This window comes from Monodelphis domestica, chromosome 1, assembly GCF_027887165.1.
Source record: "Monodelphis domestica isolate mMonDom1 chromosome 1, mMonDom1.pri, whole genome shotgun sequence".
Classification (NCBI taxonomy): domain Eukaryota; kingdom Metazoa; phylum Chordata; class Mammalia; order Didelphimorphia; family Didelphidae; genus Monodelphis; species Monodelphis domestica.
The window spans coordinates 658,413,752-658,436,708 of record NC_077227.1 but is presented as its reverse complement, the minus strand read 5'-3'; the positions used below and the strand labels follow the sequence as shown (position 1 = coordinate 658,436,708).

Genomic DNA, 22,957 nt, shown 5'->3' with positions numbered 1-22,957 from the left:
AGGCATTTGGTGGGGTGAGGTGGTCATCTGACTGGGGTCTGCCGGAGACAAAGATTCATCTCTTTGTCCATCTTAAATCTAGAGGACAAAAAAGGGTAAACATCTCAGGAGCCTAGGTAGGGTCATTGGGTGTTTCTAGGTTAAGAGACACAAGGATGCAAAGGCAAGGGAGTTTCCCTGATAATAGTTGGCCTGGGTTTCTGGGGTACAGTGCCCTTGTCAATAGGACAAGAGATTGTTGAATTGTGTGTGGTAAAATAAGAATCCTACCTTTGGGTCTCATATTCCATATCTGTAAAATGACTAAGAAAAGATCCCAATTTGTGGACCAGACCGCAGTTATTGCAAAGAATTCTTGAAATCCCAAACAAGGAAATATACCCTTATTATGAGAATTTTTGATTGATTTCCTTTTATCATTTGCTTTGGGGAGGATTAGGACAGTTTCTCCTAGTTAGGAGTTTGTGGAGCTGGATGAAATCTGTCCTATGGCCCTAGAAAATTACTTAAGGCCTCAAACATTCCTCAGATAAGAAGCCCAAAGAACAAAGGCTTCCTGAAGTAATTTGATACCTCACTTGAAGAAGGACTCTATGTAGGCATATAAATGTCCCTTTTCAATTAGCCCATTGTGAGCTTTCTAAATGTAGTTTTTGTAACCTGACTTAGTTTACTCCTTGTTTCTTTAGGAGATTTATGAGATTATAATTCTATTGAACAAAAAGTATTCAACTTTTATGACATTGAAGAATGAGATTATGAAGCTTTTAAACTTTTATAACCTAAAAGAATGTATGAGGTTGTAATATGTAAGAGAATTATTTCTCTGTCACTGATGTAATTTTGCCTATAATAAAAAAACCTCTTTAGAATCCTGATCTTTGTTCAGGATTATTATTATTTTTTAAATCCTGAACTTGTTCTTAAGCAAATTTAACCTAGGTTTTTATTTCTATAATTTCTGTATTGTGGTAAATTTATTTTGGCAGGGGTAACCTACTATAGAAATTTAAAGACTAGTTATTTCTTTTATAACACCTTCTATAGATTTAATGCCTCACATAAATGGATATTTTCAAATGCTATTTTCTGGGGGAAGGAAAGAGTGTACATATTTTAATCATATGTAAAAGAATGATATACAAAACATACACCGAATATATATAAAATATATAGAGGTTGGGGAGTGAGTGTGAGTAGGGAATCAGAAAAGGCCCCATGCAGAAGGTAATATTTGAAGATTTAAGGAAAATGAGGGACCTGCAGGTGAGGAGGGGAAATTATTGTATTAGTAAAACCTAAGTAAAAGAAATGTGCCAACATTATGTTAATGGAAGTTAACAAAAAATAGACATGAGTTATAGAAATTACATGCTGAGACAATGAAGACCCAAAAGGAATTCTCTGTTTGAGCTTATAGCACATGTGTATTCCATCTACCCTACAATCAAAGAATATGTTAACAAGACAAGGTGATTTGATTCCTGTCCTATAAGACCACTTTTTTTCTAATGTAAGCAGAGTTTTCTTCTGAATTAAAATAATTTCAGAACCAAAAGAACTCTCAGAGATCACATTATTTAAATTTAGCCCATGTCTGAACAGGAATTGGTCATCTAGTTTATTCTTGAAGACCTTCAGTCAAGGAAAATTCATTGTCTGCCAGATATAGCCCATTCTTTTTGATACCTCTGTTAGAAAATTATTCTTCCATTAAAGTCCATTTTTAAAACAACTTCTAGTTATTGTTACCCTCTGAAGCCAAGTAAAACAAATCTAACACCTCTTCCCCACAATAGTCCTTCAGATACTTGAACATGTTATTCATACCTCCCTTAAACTTTTTCATCTTTATAAACTTATGGAATTCCTTCAGTCTTATATAATAAACTCAAGGGATTTTACTATGCCTCACTTTTGGCTGCCATTTTACATAGGAAGCTGGTAAAGAGTTGCTTCCTCAATTAGGAAGAACCCGGGTTCAAGTCCCACCTCTGACATATAATGACTTATTTGTCATTTTGATATGGGCACTGTACCCCCAGAAACCCAGGTGAACTATTATCAGGGAGCTAGAAACACCCAATGCCCCCCCCCCCCCCCTGAGATGTTTATCCTCTTTTGTCCTCTAGATTTAAGATGGACAAAGAGAAGAGTCTTTTTGCCTCCAGGAAGACCCCAGTCAGATGACCACTTCACCCCACCAAATGCCCGAGGGACTAACACTATAGGTCACGTCCACACCATGACATAGCATCCTTTGTAAAGAGTATAAAATCCCCAGAACTGATGTCTTCTGGGGGACAGCTTTTCCATCCTTGCTGTCCTCATGGAGGAACAGCCTTTCCATTCATGCTGTTCTCCCAGGAACTGCTCCCCACCTTGCTATCCTCCTGGCCATTCTCAACATTACTTTCTAAATTAATAAATTTCTCTTTTTGTTTTAAGCTAAGTTTTGGAGTCTTGCATTCTTACAAAAGGTATCCTTCCCAAACCCCAGGGGTACACATCCAAACCCCATAACAAACCTATATAGGGACCCTAAATGTACAAAGACCATGACGGAGAGTGGGCCGTTTTTCTAGTGGTGAAGACTAAAAGGACATATGGCCAGAGCCATGCCCTATGACAGGGAGGTATCTCGGGATGTCGGTTTCTTTCTCTAGAGAGGCTTCCCTCTGGTTGCCAGGCTGTTACCATGGAAACCAAGGAGCGGATGGATGAGTTCACCCAGTGTCTCACTCACTCTTTCTTCCGGTACCCCTTCTTCCCTTCCTCCCACCCCATCCGCTTCTTCCTGTTCTAGCAGCAACCCCTCCACCCTCTTTCGCCTTTGACACCATCTTGGGTCGGGCGTCAAGATGGCGCCCCCAGGAGCTCCAAAGGCGGAGCCTCGTGGAGGCTGCGGTGGCGAGGCTGCGCGCCGGCGTCCCTCAGCGTGGAGGGGCGGGACTCCGCGGCGGCCCCACGACGTCCGCCCGCCCTCTTTCCACCTCCCACCCCTCTCTGGCTCTTTCCCCGCCTTTCTCTCTTCGGGCGAACCCGGAAGTGCAGGTTCCGCAGCGGCGGCGACGTCTGAGGCGGCCAGTACCTGCCGGGAACCCGGTGCCCAGTGAGGGCGCTGGCGGAGCCGAGCTGGCGAGAGCCTCAGGGGCTTGGGGGTGGAGGGGACGGGACTGGGGCCGGGCAGCCCGGCCTGGACGGCGCGGGGGGCGCGATGGCCGCGGCGGACCTGCAGGGGAAGTACCAGAAGCTGGCTCAGGAGTACTCGAAGGTAGCCAGCCCTCCCTCTTTCCCCCCGGGAGGACCCCGGTCCCGCCGCCTCCCGTTGCCATGGCAGCGCGAGGGCGGCTTCCTGGGGAAAGAGGCCGCCGGGCGGATGCTCCCGGAGCGGCCCCCATCCCTGCGACGCCCTGTGCACCTGCAGCCCGGGGAAAGGGGAGGGGGGCTGGGCGGGGTCCAGAGCTTCTCGGGGATGGAGGGAGGGAGGCAGGCAGAATTTGGCGCCTCCTTGCCTGTAAGCCCCCAGCTCTGTCCCTGAGGACTTAGGTAGGACAGGTGGTTTGCCATTCCCTGCCCTTTGCCTCAGTTTCCCTGGACCAACGATGGGGAGGACCACCTCACCTCTTTCTAAAGGGATGAAGTGGCGACTTCACTGACATCCCGATGTTCGTGGTCATTCCCTCCTCCTCTCGTGAAACCTTTTTGATTTCCTGGGCGTGGAAGTACTGGATACATTCCGAGTCCTGGTGGGTCTGGTCTGAGAAGATTTTGTAAGCAAGCAGTCCTTTGAAGTTCCGGGCCTTATCTTCTCATGTATCCAGCTCTAAATCGAGTAGCTGGACTGAGTTTATCTAGAGATGCTCATACACTTGTTGAATGAAATTAAGTGGAGACTGTCCAATTTGTCATGCTCACTACTCTGCTAATTGTTTTAACGGCGGGATGAAGGGGTTGTTCCCTTTTATATCTGGAGCTCTTTTTATCAGTTTTAGTTCAGAAGGAGAGTGTAATGATCTTGAAGAGTATGTAATGAGGTAACTTAAACCGTGGCTTCCTTCCCTGGGACTCAAGAATCTTTGCATTTGTGCGGGGAATGAGGCAACAAAGCACTTATTTCCTTTTTTAGGGTCCTGTGAAACAGACAAAGAATTCTTTATCTTGTGGTTACTTCATTTAGCAAATGACTATAAAAACAATGAAGCGAAGTGACCCATTTTTTAAACAAGCATATCTAGTGGTTGAAGTGACCCGAAAGATCCTTTCCAGCTCTTGATTTTATAATTTTTTTATAATTTTATGATTTTATAATTATATGATTTCAGGCTCTACCCCAAGTGTATTTTGTCTCCTTCAAAATAGTTAATTTGAGGAGCTATACATTTTATACAAAGTTATGCTACCATAAGCATTTTTGGGGACTGCCTCCAGAGCATGGTTACAGAAGTGGATTTTCACCTGTAAAAATATCTGGATTCCAGTCCTGTATTTTTAGCTACCTAAGTGATCCTGGGCAAATTACAAGACTTCTGAACTTCAGATTCAGAAAAGCAAAGGAGTTGGAATAGATGCTCTTTCTTTAAGAGCCCATTCAGCTCAACTCTATATTGTAAATGCAACAAATCTCAGTGCTTTGAATTTTTGAAAAATCTAAAAATTTTTTGTGGCCAAAGTTAAAGAACCAGGTCAGAAGGGATTGGGAAAAGCCTTCTATATAGCCAGGTGCTTTACAAATAAATATCTCATTTAGTCTTCAAAACAGCCCTGGGGAAATAGATGCTATTATTAACTCCATTCTATAGTTGAGGTACCTGACAGGTTAAGTGTAAGGTTAAATGTTAATCTAGGGTCATAAAGTATTTAAGTCAGGTTGGATTTGAACTGGGGTCTTTATACCAGGCTTCTTATTGTACCACCTGGAGCGTTAGAAAACTAGATAATAACATTTCTGTTACTTAAAAATAACAGTGACTACACTACTTCCCAAGGTGCCAAAAGAGTAATGAGACTGACTTGCTGGTTGATGGACTTGTTCTTCAAAAGAGTCCTCAAAATCCCCTTAGAAGTCTTAGGAAAAAAGAATTGGAAAAGATGTAGAACAAAGTTTAAAGACTGGAATCTTTAAAAACAACCCCACAAAATACCAATACTCAACTAACCATAATAAAGTGTGGATTACTCTATAGATACAAGAGAAATCTGACATGTTCCTTGGGGAACTTCAGTCTCACCAAGGAAACAAAACATTAAAAAGTTAAGCTACAGGGCAGGATATGATTAATGCCAACCCAGAAGGTAATGCTTTAGGAATATAGAGGAGGAGGAAGAAGATTGCAGGTTATTAATTTGAGGATGGTATCCTGGGATCTTGTATTTGAATTTAAAAGTTGGCAAGGATTTGTTATTAGAGGAGAAGGAGATGGCATTTCATGTTGGTTGCATGAGGAAAATGGGACATCCTGAGTAAAGAGATCAGAATGAGATGATTGGATGATCCTAACTAGATGAGGGAGGATTCCCAAATTGGGAATCCTATCTTTCTGGTGTTTATATACTTCTGTCCATGAAATTTGTGATCCAGATACATTGTTCTTTTTGCTGCTCCTCACACCACATGACTGTCTCCCAACTCACAGCCTTTTCACTGACTGTCCTTCATGCCTGGAATACTTCCTTTCCTCACCTTTGTCTCTTGGCTTTCCTGGCTTGCTTCAAGACTCAGCTTAAATCTCAACTAATGCAGGAGACCTTTTCTAGATCTCCTCTCTCCTCACTGTTAGTGCTTTCTCTCTGAAACTACCTTTCATTTGCACTGCACATATCTTGTATGTACATAGTTATTTGTATATTGTCTCCTCCCTTAGAATGTGAGCTCCTTTGGTGATTGGGACTATGTTTATGTCTTGATTTTTATCCCCAGTGCCTGGAACATAGTAAGTTGAGGGGTAGCTAGGCAGCTCAGTGGATAGAGAATCAGGTCTGCATACTGGAAAGCCTGGATTCAAATATGACCCCAGGTACTTCCTAGCTGTGTAGACTGTGGGCAAAGCACTTGATCTCAATTGCCTAGTCTAGTGATGGCACACCTATGGTATGGGTGCCAAAGATGACATGCAGAGTGTTCTCTGTGGGCACTCAAACCCCCACAGCCCTCCCCCAACCCCCAGTTTGTTACTAGAAAGGCAGAGGGATTTGGTGGAGCTACTCCCCTTCCCCTCTCCACCACTCCCAAGAACACTTTTTCACATCCCTACCTCTCTCTGCCCAGCAGCCCAATGGGAGCAGGTAAGGTGGGCAGCTCAGAGGCAGAGCTGGAGGAGAGACTGCTTAGGCCCCTCCCCTCCTCTCTACACTTGCTGAGGACATTCCTCACTTCACTCCCCACTCCACCCAGCAGTCCCATGGGAGTGCTATCTCCCTCTCCTGTGTGGGGTAAGGAGGGGGTGGGGCATGCCCACCACTTGGTGTGGGGGAGGGGCAGGTACTTGGTCTTGGGGTGGGAGAGGGGCAGGGCCTGGCACTCTGTCCCTGTCTGTTTATTCTGTAAGGCATTGAAGTTTTAAATAGGGTAGCGATATGATCAAAACCTTGCAAAGTTTACTCTTATTAGCTGTATGTAGGATTATCAGAAGGCTATTTAAGTCTATGGAGTCTGGATTTTATCCTCTGGATTGTAGAGAGTAATAGAAGGTTTTAGAATAGGAATGACCAAATGAAAGTTGTGTTTGAGAAAGATTAATCTGGTGGTTATGTATAATATAGGTTACGTATAATATAAATATATTTATTAGATGGAGGAAAGACAAAGGAGGAAGAACAATGAGAAGGCTATTGTGATAATCTTGGAGTGAAGTATTAAGGTTTTCCCATTTACAGTACCCTAATGGGAATTTAGGAAAAAAGGTATATTGCAGGAGGAAGGAGGACAAGTGTGTGTGTTTAATTGGATTTTTAAAAAACCTTCTGCCCTCTGTCTTAGAATCAATACTAATTATCAGTTTCAAGGCAGAAGAGTGGTAAGGGTTTGGCAATTGGGATCAAGTGATTTGCCCAGGTTTACACAGGTAGGAAATGTCAGAGGTTAGATCTAAACCCAGCACCTTCTGTCTCTAGGCCTGGCTCTCAATCCACTGAGCTACCCAGCTGCCCCCCAGTAGCTGCCCTTTTAATTGGATTTTGTATGTGAGGGAGAATTCAGAAATAACACTGAGGTTTGATAGTGCTACTGACAAAAATAAGGAGATTGATTAACAAGCATTTATTAAGGACCTCCCATATGCTAGGCACTTGAGGATAAAAAGACAAAAATTAAATAGTCCTTACCCTCTAGGATTCCTTTGGGGGAGATAACCCATTTACATTTAAGTATCTATAAAATAAATACAAGTTTATTCATATGAGAGGGAAGGGTAATGTTTAAGCATGTACTGTATGGTATTTCTGCTGTATCAGGCATTTTGTTAAGCAGGCACTAGCTGCTGGAGTTTTCAGAAGAATAGAGAAATTGCTTTTCGAAGGGAAAATGTTGGGTTTGAGACATTGAATGTCCCTACCATATAAAATGAACGAAGGAAAGAAAATAGCATTTATTAGGCATTTATTCTGTGCAAAGCACTGTATCCAGCTAAGTGCTGGGGATACAAACAAAAAAGCAAGATGATCTGCTTTGAAAGAGCTCACATTCTAATGAGGGAGACAGTATAGATTTGGGAATTTCAGTTTTACCTCATGGAAGGGTTTATGTCCTTAGGTGCAAGGGCAAAGCAGATGGCAATGCATTTTATTTAATGTCATTTCGTTAATAAAACCATACTGGTTTCAGATATTGAACCATTTGATAGTGGCAAGAACTTTATTTTCCAGATTTTTTAGTAGGTGTGGCTTCTGAGAAGGATGGGGCTATAGCACTTGAAGAAGTAATTGCTTTTTTGGCCTGGGGTCATAGGGACTAACCTGGAAGCAGGGCCAATGTGCAGGAAAAGTGTTTCTGTGTTCCTGACTCTGGGATTTAACCTGCTTGTTGGCGGTAGTTCGTTGGGTAGTTCGCTGTAAGTTGGTATTGGTGTTGGCAGAAATGGCAAGGCCTTTATCCACCAATGTTCCTTTCCTGGATTATGACTGCAGGGACCAAATTAGAAGCAGAGTTAATATTTTCAGGAGCACTGATGTTCCTCTGGCTTTTGACTTTACCTGTTCTTTGGTGGCATTATGTCAGTGGTAGTGTTTGAGATAGTTGAAATGTGATGGTATTGAAGGCTCAGCTAGAAGTAGGACTGGTAGTGAGAGGCATTGCTGTTTCTGAGATTATCTAAGTCATTTGATGTGAGGGGGAGAGATAAGTGAAAATGTCCAATATGCAGTTGGATATGTGTCTGGGGATAAAAAGTTGTGACTGAAGATAAAGATTGGGGAGTTGTCTTTGTAGAGATAATAGTTGTAGCCATGGGACCAAAGACTTATCCCCTAGTGTAAGGATGAGCAGTACCAAGCTAGCCAAGAAGACACAAAGAATGGTCAGAGAAGCAAAAGGAAACCCTGTATAATACTGTGTCTTAGGAGGCAAGGGAAAGAGAGAGTATAGAAAAAGAGGTGGTCAAAGCTCTAGAGACATCAGAGATAATTAAGACTAAGGAAAATGCCATTCACTTGGCTATTTAGGAAAGAGATTATTGATAAATTTCAAGAATATATTTTTAGAAGAGTTTTTTTGGTCTGAAGCTAAAACAGGGGGATCCCTCAGTCTATATTGGAGCCAAGAAAAAAAAAGTATATCTTCACACTTGATTTTGTGTCTAATCCATTGATTTCTTCCATTCCTACTGCAGTGATTTATTTCCAAAAAGTTTTCAGATGTATAGTATATACAAATATTTGTGTTGTCCCTAGGCAAGGGCTGAATGGACATATGTGGAATAGTATGTTTGCACTTAGAATAAGATGCCTCTTTTCAAAACTCCTTTTAGAGCAGGGAAAAACATTAGGGAAAATGAACTCCAAGTATTTTTCCAGGGATTCTGTCTTTACAGTGTTGTTGTTAAATTTGCCTGAGCTTGCCTTTAGGAAGGTTTTAAATTTATGATTACAGAATAATTGATATTTTGAGAAGATAGGGTTAAAGTTATGATCTTACATATATTTTTTCTTTCCAGATACTTAAAGGCTTAAAATAATGAAATTTCAGTTGGAAAAAAAAGCCCAAAACAAAAATGTAAGACATCATTTGGTCCATTCCATAATTTTACAGCTGAAGGAGTTGAGGTCTGTAGTGATACACATAGTTCATTAATGGCAGAGATAAGATAGGATTCTGTTTTTCAGAAGGGATTTTAAAGTTTTTCTAGTCCATTTTATTCATACAGATGAGGCTACTGAGATCCAGAAAGGTCAAACAGATAGTAAGAAGCAGAGCCAGGAGATTCCAACCCAGGTCTTCTGATTGAAGATGCAGTGCTCTTTACCCTACATCATACTCTTTTTCATTTTACAGACGAGGAAACTGAGGCCCCACGAGGTTAAATGATTTGCCCAAGGCTTCACAGGTAATATTTAGTAGAGCTGGGGTCCAACCCCAGGTTTCCTGATCCTATTCCATTGCATTTTCCATTCCATTACATGGAGTGGTCTGTAACCTCTAGGGTTCCTGACATCTTAAAATGATGTTGATCTATAATCTGTTTGAGGCCCCAAATGAGTTAATTACTCTGATGTTCCTCTTAATCACTACCTTAAATATTTTAATCATAGCTCTTTAAGAGTCTTTTGTAATAAGATTCCTTCAAATCAAGTACTAGAGAATGAGAATACCAGGGAACTTTATTCCAGATAAAGATGTAGTTCAGGTGTGGTTCAGGTTATTGAAATTATTTTAATTGATTTTGTCTTAACCAGTTGACAATCTTATCCCCTGAAATGACACGTTCAGGATAGAATATCTTCACCAGTGGCTAAGACTGGAAGACAAGGTGCGAGTTTCCCCAGACCATGGGGAGAAAGAATATCCGAATTTTTTACAAATGTCAGCAGGTACTTTTTCCTGAGTTGATAGTTAGGTATATGCCCTATATTTCATCAATGATGTCCTCTGGTACCTTCAAACATCAGAAATGAGGATTTACTAAAGTAACAAATGGATGATGCATTATCTTTTTATATTTCTGAAGGGGGAAGTGTTTCATTTACCAATAGCCTATTAAATGAGTGAGAGCCTAGCTTTGGTTGTCATAGGAGGACATAATGAAAAACTCACTGTTTAGGAATAAATTCTCTGACAAGCCATACTGTCACAAATGTTGTATGAGGATGGGTTGAAGGAACTATAATGTTTACCCAAGAGAGGAAATTTGTGATATATGAAAATTGTCTTCAGGTATCTGCAGGACTATTATATTGAAGAGCTTGTTTTACCCTGGCCTTGAAAGGCAAAACTAGGAGAAATAGAAATTACAAAGAAGGAAATTGAGGTTCTCTAGAAGGGAAATCTTTTTTCATAATTAATACTGGAAATGGAAGAGGCTGCCTCAGTATTCTCTCTCATTGGAAATATCTAAGCAAAAACTCAATGTCCTATTTTTCACATAAATAGGACACTTTTTACATTCATAGACAGATGATTTGATCTCTGAGGTCTCTTCTGAGGAAGGGTTTTTGTGGAGTTTTGATGAAAGTGGGACTGAGAGTTTGTGAATAGATCAGTATAGTTCAGTAATGTTCTTATTACTGCTCCCATCCAGGTCTGATCAGGGATGAAGTGTTCTGAAATTAACAAAAAATCAGTACAGGGAGATTTCTAGGATTGGGTTCTGTGAGATTTAAAATGGTTGAGGTCTTAAACTGTAGTGAGTTAAAATGGTGGAAGATATAAATTGTGATAGATATAAGAGAGGGTGAGTAAATTTGACCGCAGAAAATATGTTTCACTACAGTGTCTTGGTTTTTAAATCAAATATAAGGTGGTCGCCAGGGAAATATTCCCAATTATTCAAATACCCAAGTCAACTGGGTTTTATAGAGATTTTAATTAATACAAATGTGGAATTAAAGAAAAGAGAGAAAGAGAGAGAAAGGAAATAAGTATGAAGGACTTTAAGCCAACATGGCCTAGACCCAAGTCTTAAGAGAGAGAGATCAGTCAGTCAGTCTTTTAACACTCACCACAAGGTCTGCCTAAGCAAGGATTCTAGTTACACCAGGCCAGCATCATCTCAGCTGCTTTCACCAGCTCCCTCCTCCATCTGAATGTTTCAGAATCAGTCCTTCCTCAATCTGAATGTTTCACAATGACCTCAGCTCTTCTCTGAGCTCTTATTTTTAAGGGCAAAATCTCCTATGTCACCTCCCCTAAGTTCTTCCATCTACCAGTCACTGTAGATGTTTTCCAAAAGACAGCCCATTCTGAATTCACAGCTGAGTAGATTAATCTCTTTAGTAAGTCAGAAAAAAAATGCTGCTGTGTCGACTAATTTCATTAAGAGAAAACCTCTGAGTAAGTTTTCACCTTTTAGGTCTAAGTAGTTTACAAGGTGCCCAATCTTTATAGGCACCTAGCATCCCATTGTATCAATTCCAAAAGTAGGCATGGCTCAAAGAACTCCTTTCCTTTATAATTATGGTTTTCAAGTACTTTCATTGTTTAGCAAGGAGTTTTCTGCCCTAAAGCATTCTTAAGTATGGGTGGAATAGAGGTCCTCCCATAGCAAGGAGTTTTCTCCCCTAAAGCAATCCCAAGTAGGGATGGGGTAGAGATCCTCCCATAGCAAGCAGTTTTCAGATTCAAGTAGAGTTCTTACTATCTGGTAGGGAATTGTTTCAATTGAAGATTCCCCAATGGGGAAATTTTTAACATTCACAAGTCTGAGAAATTTTAAGGTTTACAATCCCCCCTGATGATAATTGGGAAACTAGTCTCCCCATTGATCATTTAACATAATCAATTTGTAATTCTAAATGCACTTCTAACTATAGATATTCACAATATTCAATTTTCTAAGAGAAATTAGAATAGTGAGGGAGGAAATAGAAAAGAAAACAAAACAAAACCAATGTTTTGCTAGGCGCATTGACAGAAAGCCAAATTAGGGGCAGTTCCTTTTGGCATAAATGTGTACATTTACAATAAATGTTCAATCAAAGTTCAGTTCAATCAATCATATTCAAAGTTCATTCTTGATCTTCTTGATGAAGTGTAGGTTTTCCGGCATCTTTCTGCAACAGTTCATTCTCTGAATATAAAAGTTTCAAGCTTCCTTTTTGAAGATCTTTTCTCGAACAAAATCAAAATTCTTGAATTTTTATAAAAGTAAAATCTTAAACAAAAAATCAAAATTCTTGGATTTTTATAAAAATACAATCTCAAACAAAAAAATTCAAAAATCGAAAATTCTTAGATTTTAAATTAAAATACAATCCCCCCTGAAGTAGGTGTTAAAAAACATTCAGTTCAACTCAGAATGCAATGTTGAGTTATGGGGGTGTATGAGTCAATTATCAAAAGAAGAGAAAAATAAAAACAAGGAAAAATTCAAAATAGGCCCTTGTATAGGTCCAATATAAAGCAATTTCTATCCCACAAGTCTGCAGGACAGAATGCAGTAATATGTCATTTAGCCATTTGCAGCCAAGACTACAGGAAGTTGCCATAATATAAGAAGAAAAGAATTAGAATTCTATTTTGATAGGGAGGCGTCATTCTCTTGTCTGATTTTTTTGTCATTCTCAGGGATATAGGGAGCCAGCATGATAGTCAAACTTTGTACTTGTATGAGTACTTTGTAAAGAGTGTAGATACAAGGAAGTCCTACGACTTAACATATGTCAAGCGTTGCAACCTCGAGTCTCACATTAGTATTTCATGTGTGCTCTTTTTGGCACTATTCAGGTTAAGTCTGTGCTCCTTGTTTTTTATCCCTTTTTCTGGAATCATATTCAAACATTAATCACAGTCCTATAATATTTTATCAATAAATGGCAGGTTCCCATAGTTTAAAGCTTTTAGGTATATATTGATATTATAGCAAGAATATATATTAACTTCTATTACTGCAGGAAAAAAATATTAATATTAATTATGTGTACCTTCAGTACAAACATGAGAAAAAATCAAATATTCTAATCAAAATAAAGAAAAGAAATAATAAAAATAAGGAAAAAATCAGTAATTCAATGTGTTCTCGAAAAGAAAAAAAACAGCATCCACTTGTCTAAGGATTATTATCTCCAATGCATGCAATAGGTTTCAGTCAGTCAGTCTCAGCAGAAGATGCTTTTTTCACATGTGAGCAGTGAATCCAAGAGTCCTTTTCTCCAATCTTTATTGATGTTGGATTAGTTAACAATATTTGGAATGGTCCTTCCCACGAAGGCTGAATTGCTCCAGTACGCTTGAAATTCTTAATATAAACTTTATCTCCTGGATTTAGGTCATGCAGAGAAAAGTCTAGTGGTCCAGCTTGTACTGCAGCTCTGGATTCATGAAGTTCACGTAGTTTGTGCTATAACTCCTGTATATAGGAAGCAATAGTAATATCTCAGGTATATGCTGGGGAGAAAGGCTTATTAGCCTGTATAGGCGGATGTCCAAAAAGCATCTCAAATGGTGAAATATGTAAGTCTCCTCTAGGCCTGCTTCTAAGATAAAATAGGGCCAGAGGGAGAATTTCAGGCCATTTTAAATGGGTCTCAGTGCATAATTTGCCAATCATAGTTTTAAGTTCTTTGTTCATCCTCTCTACTTGGACTGAGCTCTGGGGATGATATGGAACATGAAATTTGGGAGTTATTCCCAAGCAAGAATATATCTGATTTAGAACAGAATCAGTAAAGTGACTCCCCCTATCGGAATCAATACGTGCTGGCAGGCCAAAACGAGGAATAATTTCCTTTAAAAGTATCTTTGCAACAAAATCCGCCATGGCTCGGGTCGCAGGAAATGCTTCCGGCCATCTGGTTAGTTGATCTACAATTACTAGACAAAATTTATAACATCCAGCCATTGGCATCGTTATGAAATCGATCTGTAGATGTTCAAAAGGTGTGTCAGCCAGAGGACGTCCACCAAAGGCTTTTCCACAAAATGCATGTTGGTTATATGCCTGGCAGGTAGAGCAGGCTGAACACACTTTAGAGGCTCTGGTAGTTATACCAGGGGCTATCCATACTCTCTTAACAGAGTCCACGATGCCCTGGGTGCCAAAATGACCATTTTTATGAATAGATTGGCAAATTTTGTTATAGAAACTTCTAGGGAGCAGGGGTTTTCTTTCAGATGACACCCACACTCCATTAATCTGTTTTGCTTTGAATTTTTGTTTCCATTTTTCCACTTCCTTTTCATTATAGGAAAGTGGTAAATTTAAATCATTAGTAGTTGTTAATGTTAAAATTAATCCAGGTCCTTCTATGGCTACTAGCTTTGCAGCGGCATCTGCTCGATCATTTCCTCTAGAGACAGGGTCAGTGCCACCTGTATGGGCAGAACAATGAACTACAGCTAGGGCTTCAGGAAGCTGGAGAGCAGAAAGAACTTCATTAATAATTTCTGCATTAGCTATAGATTTTCCAGCTGAGGTTAAGAATCCTCTCTGGAGCCATAACATTCCGACTGAGTGACAAATGCCAAAAGCATATCTAGAATCCGTATAAATTGTTGCCTTTTTATCCTTGGCAATTATACAAGCTTGCTTCAGAGCTATGAGTTCTGCTCCTTGAGCGCTAATGTTAGAAGGTAGTGAAGCTGACCATTCAGTGGCAAATTCTGAGACTACGGCAGTTCCAGTGTAATGTATGCCATCCCTCATAAAAGAGGAACCATCGGTAAATAAAATCAGATCTGCATTGTCTAAGGGAGTGTCTAAGAGATTATCTCGAGGCTTTTCTGCCATGGACACTAATGTTTCACAATTGTGTAATGGTTCTCCTGAAGTAGGTAAATCTGGAAGCAAGGTGGCAGGGTTAAGAGTGGTACAACGTTTTAAAGTAATGTTTTCACTATTTAATAAGGTTATTTCATATCTTGTAATTCTCTGATCCGAGAATGCCTGTGTTCTATGTTTTATCAACAATGCTTCTACCTCATGTGGGCACATTATTGTTAATGGACATCCCAATACTAAATCAACAGTTTTTGTCACTAGTAAGGCTGTAGCAGCTACTCCTCTAAGACATGGTGGTGCTCCTACTGCTACTGGGTCTAGTTGAGCAGAATAATAAGCAATTGGGCGCTGAGAAGGTCCCAAAGTCTGAGTTAACACGCCAGAAGCTACTCCTCTTTGCTAATGCACAAAGTAAATGGCTTGTTGTAATCTGGGATGCCTAGAGCAGGGGCAGACATGATAGCCTTTTTTAGATCTGATAGAGCTAACAAGTGTTTAGGCTCTAATTTGAGGGGTTCAGGAACCGAATCCTTTGTTAATGCTATAAGGGGTTTAGTAATTTCCCCATAGCAAGGAATCCATTGTCTACAAAACCCTGTTGCTCCTAAAATTGCTCTCAACTGTTTCTTAGTAGTACGAGTGCTTAAATTTTGAATATTCTCAATTCGTTTTGGAGAAATATAACGAGCACCCACAGACAGGATGAATCCCAAATATTCTACTTTAGGGAGACACCACTGAACTTTATCCTTTGAGATTTTATGACCTCTTTTGTACAATTCCAAAAGAAGGTGTTTGCTATCTTCTTGACATGTTTTTGCGTCTGTTGAAGTCAAGAGTAGATCATCTACATATTTGATTAATTTACTATTTTTAAATGTTATATTGTCTGTGTCTTGGCTCAAAATTTGCTCAAATAAACTCGGACTTTCCACATAACCCTGTGGCAGCCGACTCCATGAATATTGTGAGCCCTTCCAGGTAAAAGCAAAAATATGCCTGGAGTTCTCATGTATAGGTATGGAAAAGAAAGCTGAACACAAGTCTACTACTGTAAAGTATGTAGCTATGCTAGGAATAGAGGAAATAATAGTATGTATGTTAGAAACTACAGAGTGTCTCTTTATAACATGATTATTCACTGCCCTCAGATCCTGTACGAATCTATAGAGGTGCTTGCCATCGGGCCCTCTTTTTGGTTTTTTAACTGGCAGGGTGGGCGTGTTGTATTTAGATTTGCAAGGGATTATTATTCCCTGTTCTATTAATGAGTTAATAACTAGTGTAATACCCTCAATTGCCTCCTTTGAGAGGGGATACTGAGGGATGGAAGGAGGTGGGCTAGATTTAGTTTTTATCTGCACAGGAACAGCAGATTTAAGTAAGCCTACATCGGAAGAAGATGTGGCCCAAAGAGACTCCGGTATATCCTTAGGTATTTCAAAAGTGGAAGGCTCTTTTGCCTCCTGGTTTTCCGAGAGAAGTACAGGGAGTAAATTTAAAGATTCCTCTGGTACTTCCAATGATAAAGAACCATCTGGTGAACAAGTTATTGTGGCTCTGAGTTTGCATAGAAGGTCTCTCCCCAGCAAATTTAAAGGGGAGTCAGGCATTAAAAGAAAGGAATGTTGTACCTCTAGGGGTCCTACAGACACCATTCTAGGGGCAAGTTTTTCAACTCTTTGGGGTATTCCTGATACCCCCACTACACTTTGTGAATCAAAGGAATAACAATTTAAATCTGGTACATTCTTCAATACAGACCTGGTAGCTCCAGTGTCTAATAGACAATCATAATAAGTGTTACCCACCTTTAAGGTAACATGGGGTTCATTAGTATGGGGAGGGCAGTGGATAGGGACAATGGGTAGTAGGACATCAGGGTCCGGAAAATCAAAGGTTGTATCCTCTGATTCCTGTGCCCCAGCCCCCCCCCCCCAGACGCCATCATTGTGTTTGGGATATTCCTTGGGCACCCCCCTGAAGGGCACCTCGACTATTTTTTGGACGAGCTCCATTTCTTATATTTTGTTGTTGGGTATTATCATTTTCTTCATTTGGAGCATTGTCATTATTTTCCCAGTTCCTATTTCTATAATTCTGGTTTCTAAAGTTCTTATTTCTATGTTCATTATAGTTATTTCCATAATCATCATCATAATTTCTAGAATTTCTAAAATTCTGGTTTCTATGACCATTATCATCATTATAGTTGTTCTGGTTTCTATGACCATTATCATCATTTCTATAGTTATTTCTAAAGCTATTATTAAACTGGGTATTCCTTCCAATCATCTTAAGAAAGGTTCTATATTCCATCATTTTGTGGCCCTTCTTCTCACAGAAGGGGCAAGTTATTGATTTATTTGTGAATTCCCACAAAGGGGCTATAGTCTCTCCCTTATTTTTCAATTGTCTCTTTAACATTTCAATTTCTTTCTTTAAATCTTCCATTGATGTATCGTCTTCCTCAGGTCTTTTTACAGGACCTTTATGAACATAGGTTGCTACTCTCCTTAGTTCATCAAGGTCCATAGAGTCCCAATTAGGACAGCTAGTTCTAAAGTAGTCTTTTGCCACTGAACAACAATTCTTAACAAATTGCTTGCTAAACAATGAAAGTACTTGAAAACCTCTGAATAAGTTTTCACCTTCTAGGTCTAAGTAAGTTTACAAGTTGCCCCACCTTTATAGGCACCTAGCATCCCATTGTATCAATTCCAAAAAACTTGGCTCAAAGAACTCCTATGGTTTTCAAGTACTTTCATTGTTTAGCAAGGAGTTTTCTGCCCTAAAGCATTCTTAAGTAAGGGTGGAATAGAGGTCCTCCCATAGCAAGGAGTTTTCACATTCAAGTAGAGTTCTCACTATCTGGTAGGGAATTGTTTCAAATGAAGATTCCCCAATGGGGAAATTTTTAACATTCACAAGTCTGAGAAATTTTAAGGTTTACAGTTCTGAGGAGGCAGCTTCAGTTTAGAAATAGCCTTGTTTTCTCTTTAGAATTATGTATTTTATCTCATTTGGATAAGGTTGTAAGAAAACAGTAGTGGTAAAATTAATCAATTTTTCAGAAAGAAGCTGGTATAAAGCCATAAGAATATTGCAGAATTTTTTTTTGAGTTGCTGATATTCTTTTTTTTTAAACCTTTACCTTCCATCTTGAAGTCAATAGCTCCAAGGCAGAAAAGTGGTAAGGGCTAGGCAATGGGGGCCAAGTGACTTGCCTAGGGTCACACAGCTGGGAAGTGTTTGAGGACAGATTTGAACCTAGGACCTCCTGTCTCTAGGCCTAGCTCTCAATCCACTGAGCTACCCAGCTGCCCCCGAGTTGCTGATATTCTTGGTGCACAGCTAATAGAGATGGGCTAACTTTTCTTCAGTTAAACCTTCAGTAAACAAAACATTTGTTAAGTGCTTACTACATGGCAGGTGTTCTGCTAAATGCCATGGTTACAAAGAAAGGCAAAAATAGACCTTTCACAGAGTTCACATTTTACTGGGGGAGACATGAATAACTGCACATTCAAGATTTTATACATTGTAAATGGAAGATAGTCTCAGTGGGAAGGTAGTAACATCGAGGGGAGGGTGGTGGAGGATGGGACTCAGAAAGTCCTATAGAATATGAGATTTGACATGAATTTTGAAAGAAACCATAGACACAAGAATTGAGGGTGTGGCCCAAGAGCATTCTAGGCATGAGGGACAGGTGCAGCACAAATGCATCCAGTTGGGATGATGTGTTAGGGGAATGACAAGTAGGTAGGGAAGCTAGATGTAGAATTCCTACAGGGAAGTAAGTATAAGTAGTCCTGAAAGGTAGAAAGGGGCTATATTGGGAAGGGTTTTAAATGCTAAGTATAAGATGAAGAGCTGTAAAGGTTGTTAGAATCATGTTTTAAAGACTTGCCAGATTTACTTGGAAAAAGTAGTTAACACTTAACAGAAATTGACAGGATTCATTACCTATATCATTTACTCTTCACCAAACAATAGAGATGTTTAAAAAATGAAAATATTATTTGGAAGAATTTGTTATTAAAAATAACTCAATTGAGAGAATTCTCTCTCAAAAGACAGAAATTGAGAATTTGACTGATGCTCTGTATTGTCAGTAGCAATATAATCTAGTGCAGGAGTTGGGAAACTATAGCTTTTGGACCAGATTTGTTTTGCTCCATTTTTGTATATAGCCCATGAACAAAGAATTCTTTTAATCTTAGCTTAGAGGCCATACAGAAACAGGTGGTGGACTGAATATGATTCATGATCTGTAGTTTGTTGGCTCCTGATATTTCAAAGAATCTTAGGATTCTCTGAAAGAACCTTGTAAGACTTCTAATTCAAACTGTGTGGGAACAAGAATTTCTTCTAAAGCATTCCTGTCAAACCTTTTGTTACTTAGCTTCCTCTTGGAGACTTCCATTGAGTGGATGGAAGGTAGCTACTACCTCCTAAAGTAGCCCATTCCACATTTACATAATTTGTTGTTAGGAAGCTTTCCTTACATTGGGTCTGAATCTCCTCTTCAACCTCTATTCATTGAACCTATTTCACTTCTCTTCTCCAACAGCAAATCTTTCCTCCAGTTCCTTGAAGATAGCTATCATGTCCCTCAGAAGCCTTTTTTTCTTCAGATTAAACATCTTCATTTTCTTTAGCTAATTCTTGTATACATGGTATAGTCCCAAGGCCTATCACCATCCTAGTTGTCCTCTTATGGTTGTCCAGCTTGTTGGGGTTCTTTCTAAAATATGACAAAGTCAAGCTTGGTTCCCTCAATTTTGCACTGTCCTGTTCAAATTGGGCACTATGACCTGTGTCACTATTTATAAAATTCATTGATGGTGACTCAAGAATCCAATCTATCAGATTTTTTTAAAAGTCTGCTGGGATGTCCTTCGTTTGAGTTATCCAGGGCAGCCAATCATCCACTTACTATCTTCTTATTTAATCTTAGATTACAAGTCCCTATTAGATCTCCTTATTATATTCCTTCTAGTACAGTCATCATTCATCTTGTCACAGAAAGCAAACATTTTCATCATCTCATCTTTTTTGATCAGGAGTGCTTTATTTCCTTTTATTCTTATTTTTCCTTATATACCTAAAATAAACTTTCTCTTATCTTTAGCATTCATTGCCAGCCTTAGTTCATGCTAAACATTAGCTTTTCTGGCAGGTGAGTATACAAGTAGATAGAAATCTCTCACCAGGTCAGCTTCAGATACTTCCTAGTTATGTGAACCTCTCTGTCTGACTCAATTCCTTCATGTATAAAATGGGCATAATAATAGAATCTATTTTTCCAGGGTTGTTATGAGCATCAAATGAGATAATATTTGTAAAGCTTTTTGTAAATCTTAAATGTTACATAAATATTGGTTGCTATTATTATTAGACCATGCCACACTTAATGTATTCATTATTTTGTTACCTATCCTTGCCTCCATTTTTTATACATGTCTTTTAAAAATCTATAATGGCAGTTGATTTTCCTATGCATCCCCATCAATCACTTTAACTTTCTTTTACTATCCATTGGAATAAAAAATTTTTCTGCATGTCTTCAAACTTTAATTTCTGGGAGCTAGTCTGCTCTCTTGGGCTTACTTCCCCATGCTTCTTTTCAGGTATGTATATATATCCATCCATTCACACTTATCCAAATTACAGACTTCTTGTAGGCAGGGTCTCTTTCACTTTTTTTCTATAATCTCCCTTAAAGTACTTAGAAATATTCTATGCAAAATAAATATTCAGCAAATACTGGTTGGTTGATTGAATTTGGGGCAACCAGAAGAGTAGTATCCTTGTCTTAAATTTCAACCCTTTCTTTGTGGCTGTGAAATTTAGACCTAGTTATACTTCAATTTAGTTGAGATTTTCAGTCAGATTACTACTGGAGAGTTTTCTTTCTTTCTCTTCTTTCAATCTCTTAATACTTTAGTCAGTTGTCATATATAGATACAATCATTAAAAGAAAATGAACTTGAATGTCATCATCCAAATATACATTGTCATTTTTGACAGAAGTCACCATATTTTTTTAGTCTGTTCTTTGAAGACCCTGCTTAATTTCTTTTATTCCATCACTTTATCTTAACCTATGTTTCTGTGGGGTTTCAACTTCACTGTTCAATTTTTAAAAATTCTTTGGTTCTTTTTGGGAACAAAGAAACATTTTGTAAAATTTACAATGCTATGTAAATACTGGCAGCAATTATTATTAGACCATCCCAACTTAATGTTTTTTTTTATTCCTTATCCTTGCTTCCAATTTTTATACATGTGTTTTGACATGTTCTATTCTTTGTTTTCCAGATGACAAATTTGATCTATGGAGCTTTAGGAATGTTCATATTCTTTAAGTTTTTACTTCCTCCAAAAAGAATCTGCTTTGATTTCCTAGAATTCTAGCACTCATTTCTTTGGTTTGAAGTTCTCAATTTCTGTGCCTCAGCCAAACCGAATAAAACAGTCTTATTTCATGTTCTCTCATTGTGATCAAATGATCAAATGCCCTTCTATTGACTCTCATCTGTATTTTACCATTCCTCTGAATACCAGTTCAATTCCTACTTTTTCTCTTTATTTTTCCTCAACTACTCCAATCAATCCATATTGGTTTTGGTTTCTTCCTCTTCTTAACACCCAGAGCACCCGTTGTCTATGCCTTTTTTTTTTTAGCATATTTGTTGTTATCAGTAGATTTCCTTTTAGCTACACTATAAGACTCCTTGAAGATACATCTTTTGTACCTATCTCTAAGACCCCTTCCAGCTATACATCTATGATTCTATGATCTCCAGGCAGGCATATTAACATAGAAATAATAGGTCCATCATAAATGTTTTTCAGTTTGTACTTATAGACATAGTAGGCATCTTTTCTAAATTGTTTATTACAATAATGTAATTCATTCATTGTGCAATTGAAACATCATACATTACAATTGAAGTGTTGGTAAACTTAAGAACTGTGAAGGATATGGAAATTGTTTTATCAGAAATATAAAGGATCTAGTAGATGCATTGTATTTTTTTCATTGTATATGTAGATACTTATATATTGTATTTGGAAGATACAATATTTTGTTCTTTTCTGAAACATTTTTTCCTTTCTTTCCTTTTTTTTTTAAAACAGAAGAATAGTAAGGGCTAAGAAATGGGGGTTAAGTGACTTGCTCAGGGTCAACACAGCTAAAAGTGTCTGGGGACAGATTTGAATCCAGGACTTTCCATTTCTAGACCCAGCTCTCAATACACTGAGCTACCTAGCTACCACCCCAGAAACATTTTTTTAAAACCCTTCTGTCTTCTTCTGTCTTAGACTCGATATTTATTCTAAGGCAGAAGAACAGTAAGGGCTATGCAGTTGGAGTGAAGTGACTTACAGGGTCACATGGCTAGAAACAGAAACATTGAAACAAATTTTAAATTATTTTCATTTGTATGTGCATTTAGAATTAATTGATATTTTTTATATTTTCAGCTTCGAGCTCAGAACCAGGTCCTAAAAAAAGGTGTTGTGGATGAACAAGCAAATTCTGCTGCTTTAAAGGTATTGTGTCTCATGTTTGAAGTTAGACAGAGTTTGATTGTATTTAGAGTAGCCTGTAGAGTAAAGGCTACAGCGTCCCAGTGCTGCCACTGCCACTTAAAGAAACATCAGCAAGGTACTTTTTCTGCTGTAATTTTCTGTTTGCAGGTTGATTTTGAGTGTTACATTTTGATTTTGACAAAGAATTTTGTTATTAAAAAGTTATACTTATCTAATGTCCTTCTCCTGTATCTAACAACATTTACTTTTTTTTTTACTCTTATATTTTGTCTTAGTAAAGGCTCTTAAGACAAAAGGGCAAGGGCTAGGTAACAGATTAAGTGACTTGCCCAAGATCACATAGCTAGAAAGTATCTGTAAGACTAGATTTGAATCCAGGTCCTCCTGACTGTAGGTAAGATCACATAGCTAGGAAGTGTCTGTAAGACTAGATTTGAATCCAGGTCCTCCTGACTCTAGGCTTGGCTCTCTATCCAGTATGCCACCTAATTGTCCAAAACATTTACTCTTATAGATATATTTAG

At 38.7% G+C, this 22,957-nt stretch overlaps 1 protein-coding gene across 2 annotated transcripts in view; it reads left to right on the top strand.

Annotated features, from left to right (window-relative positions):
• The first annotated feature begins 3,025 nt into the window (after positions 1-3,025).
• Positions 3,026-22,957, top strand: part of PPP1R21 (protein phosphatase 1 regulatory subunit 21) — a 122,069-nt gene continuing 102,137 nt past the window's right edge. The window contains exons 1-2 of one of the 2 annotated variants that reach the window (XM_007476847.3): positions 3,026-3,274; positions 22,365-22,433. In XM_007476847.3, coding sequence (XP_007476909.1) covers positions 3,218-3,274; positions 22,365-22,433 — 126 coding nt within the window. In that variant the 5' untranslated portion in view covers positions 3,026-3,217. Of the gene's footprint in view, positions 3,275-3,526; positions 3,750-22,364; positions 22,434-22,957 lie in introns of those variants that run through there. The other variant, XM_056818723.1, reaches the window with a different exon arrangement.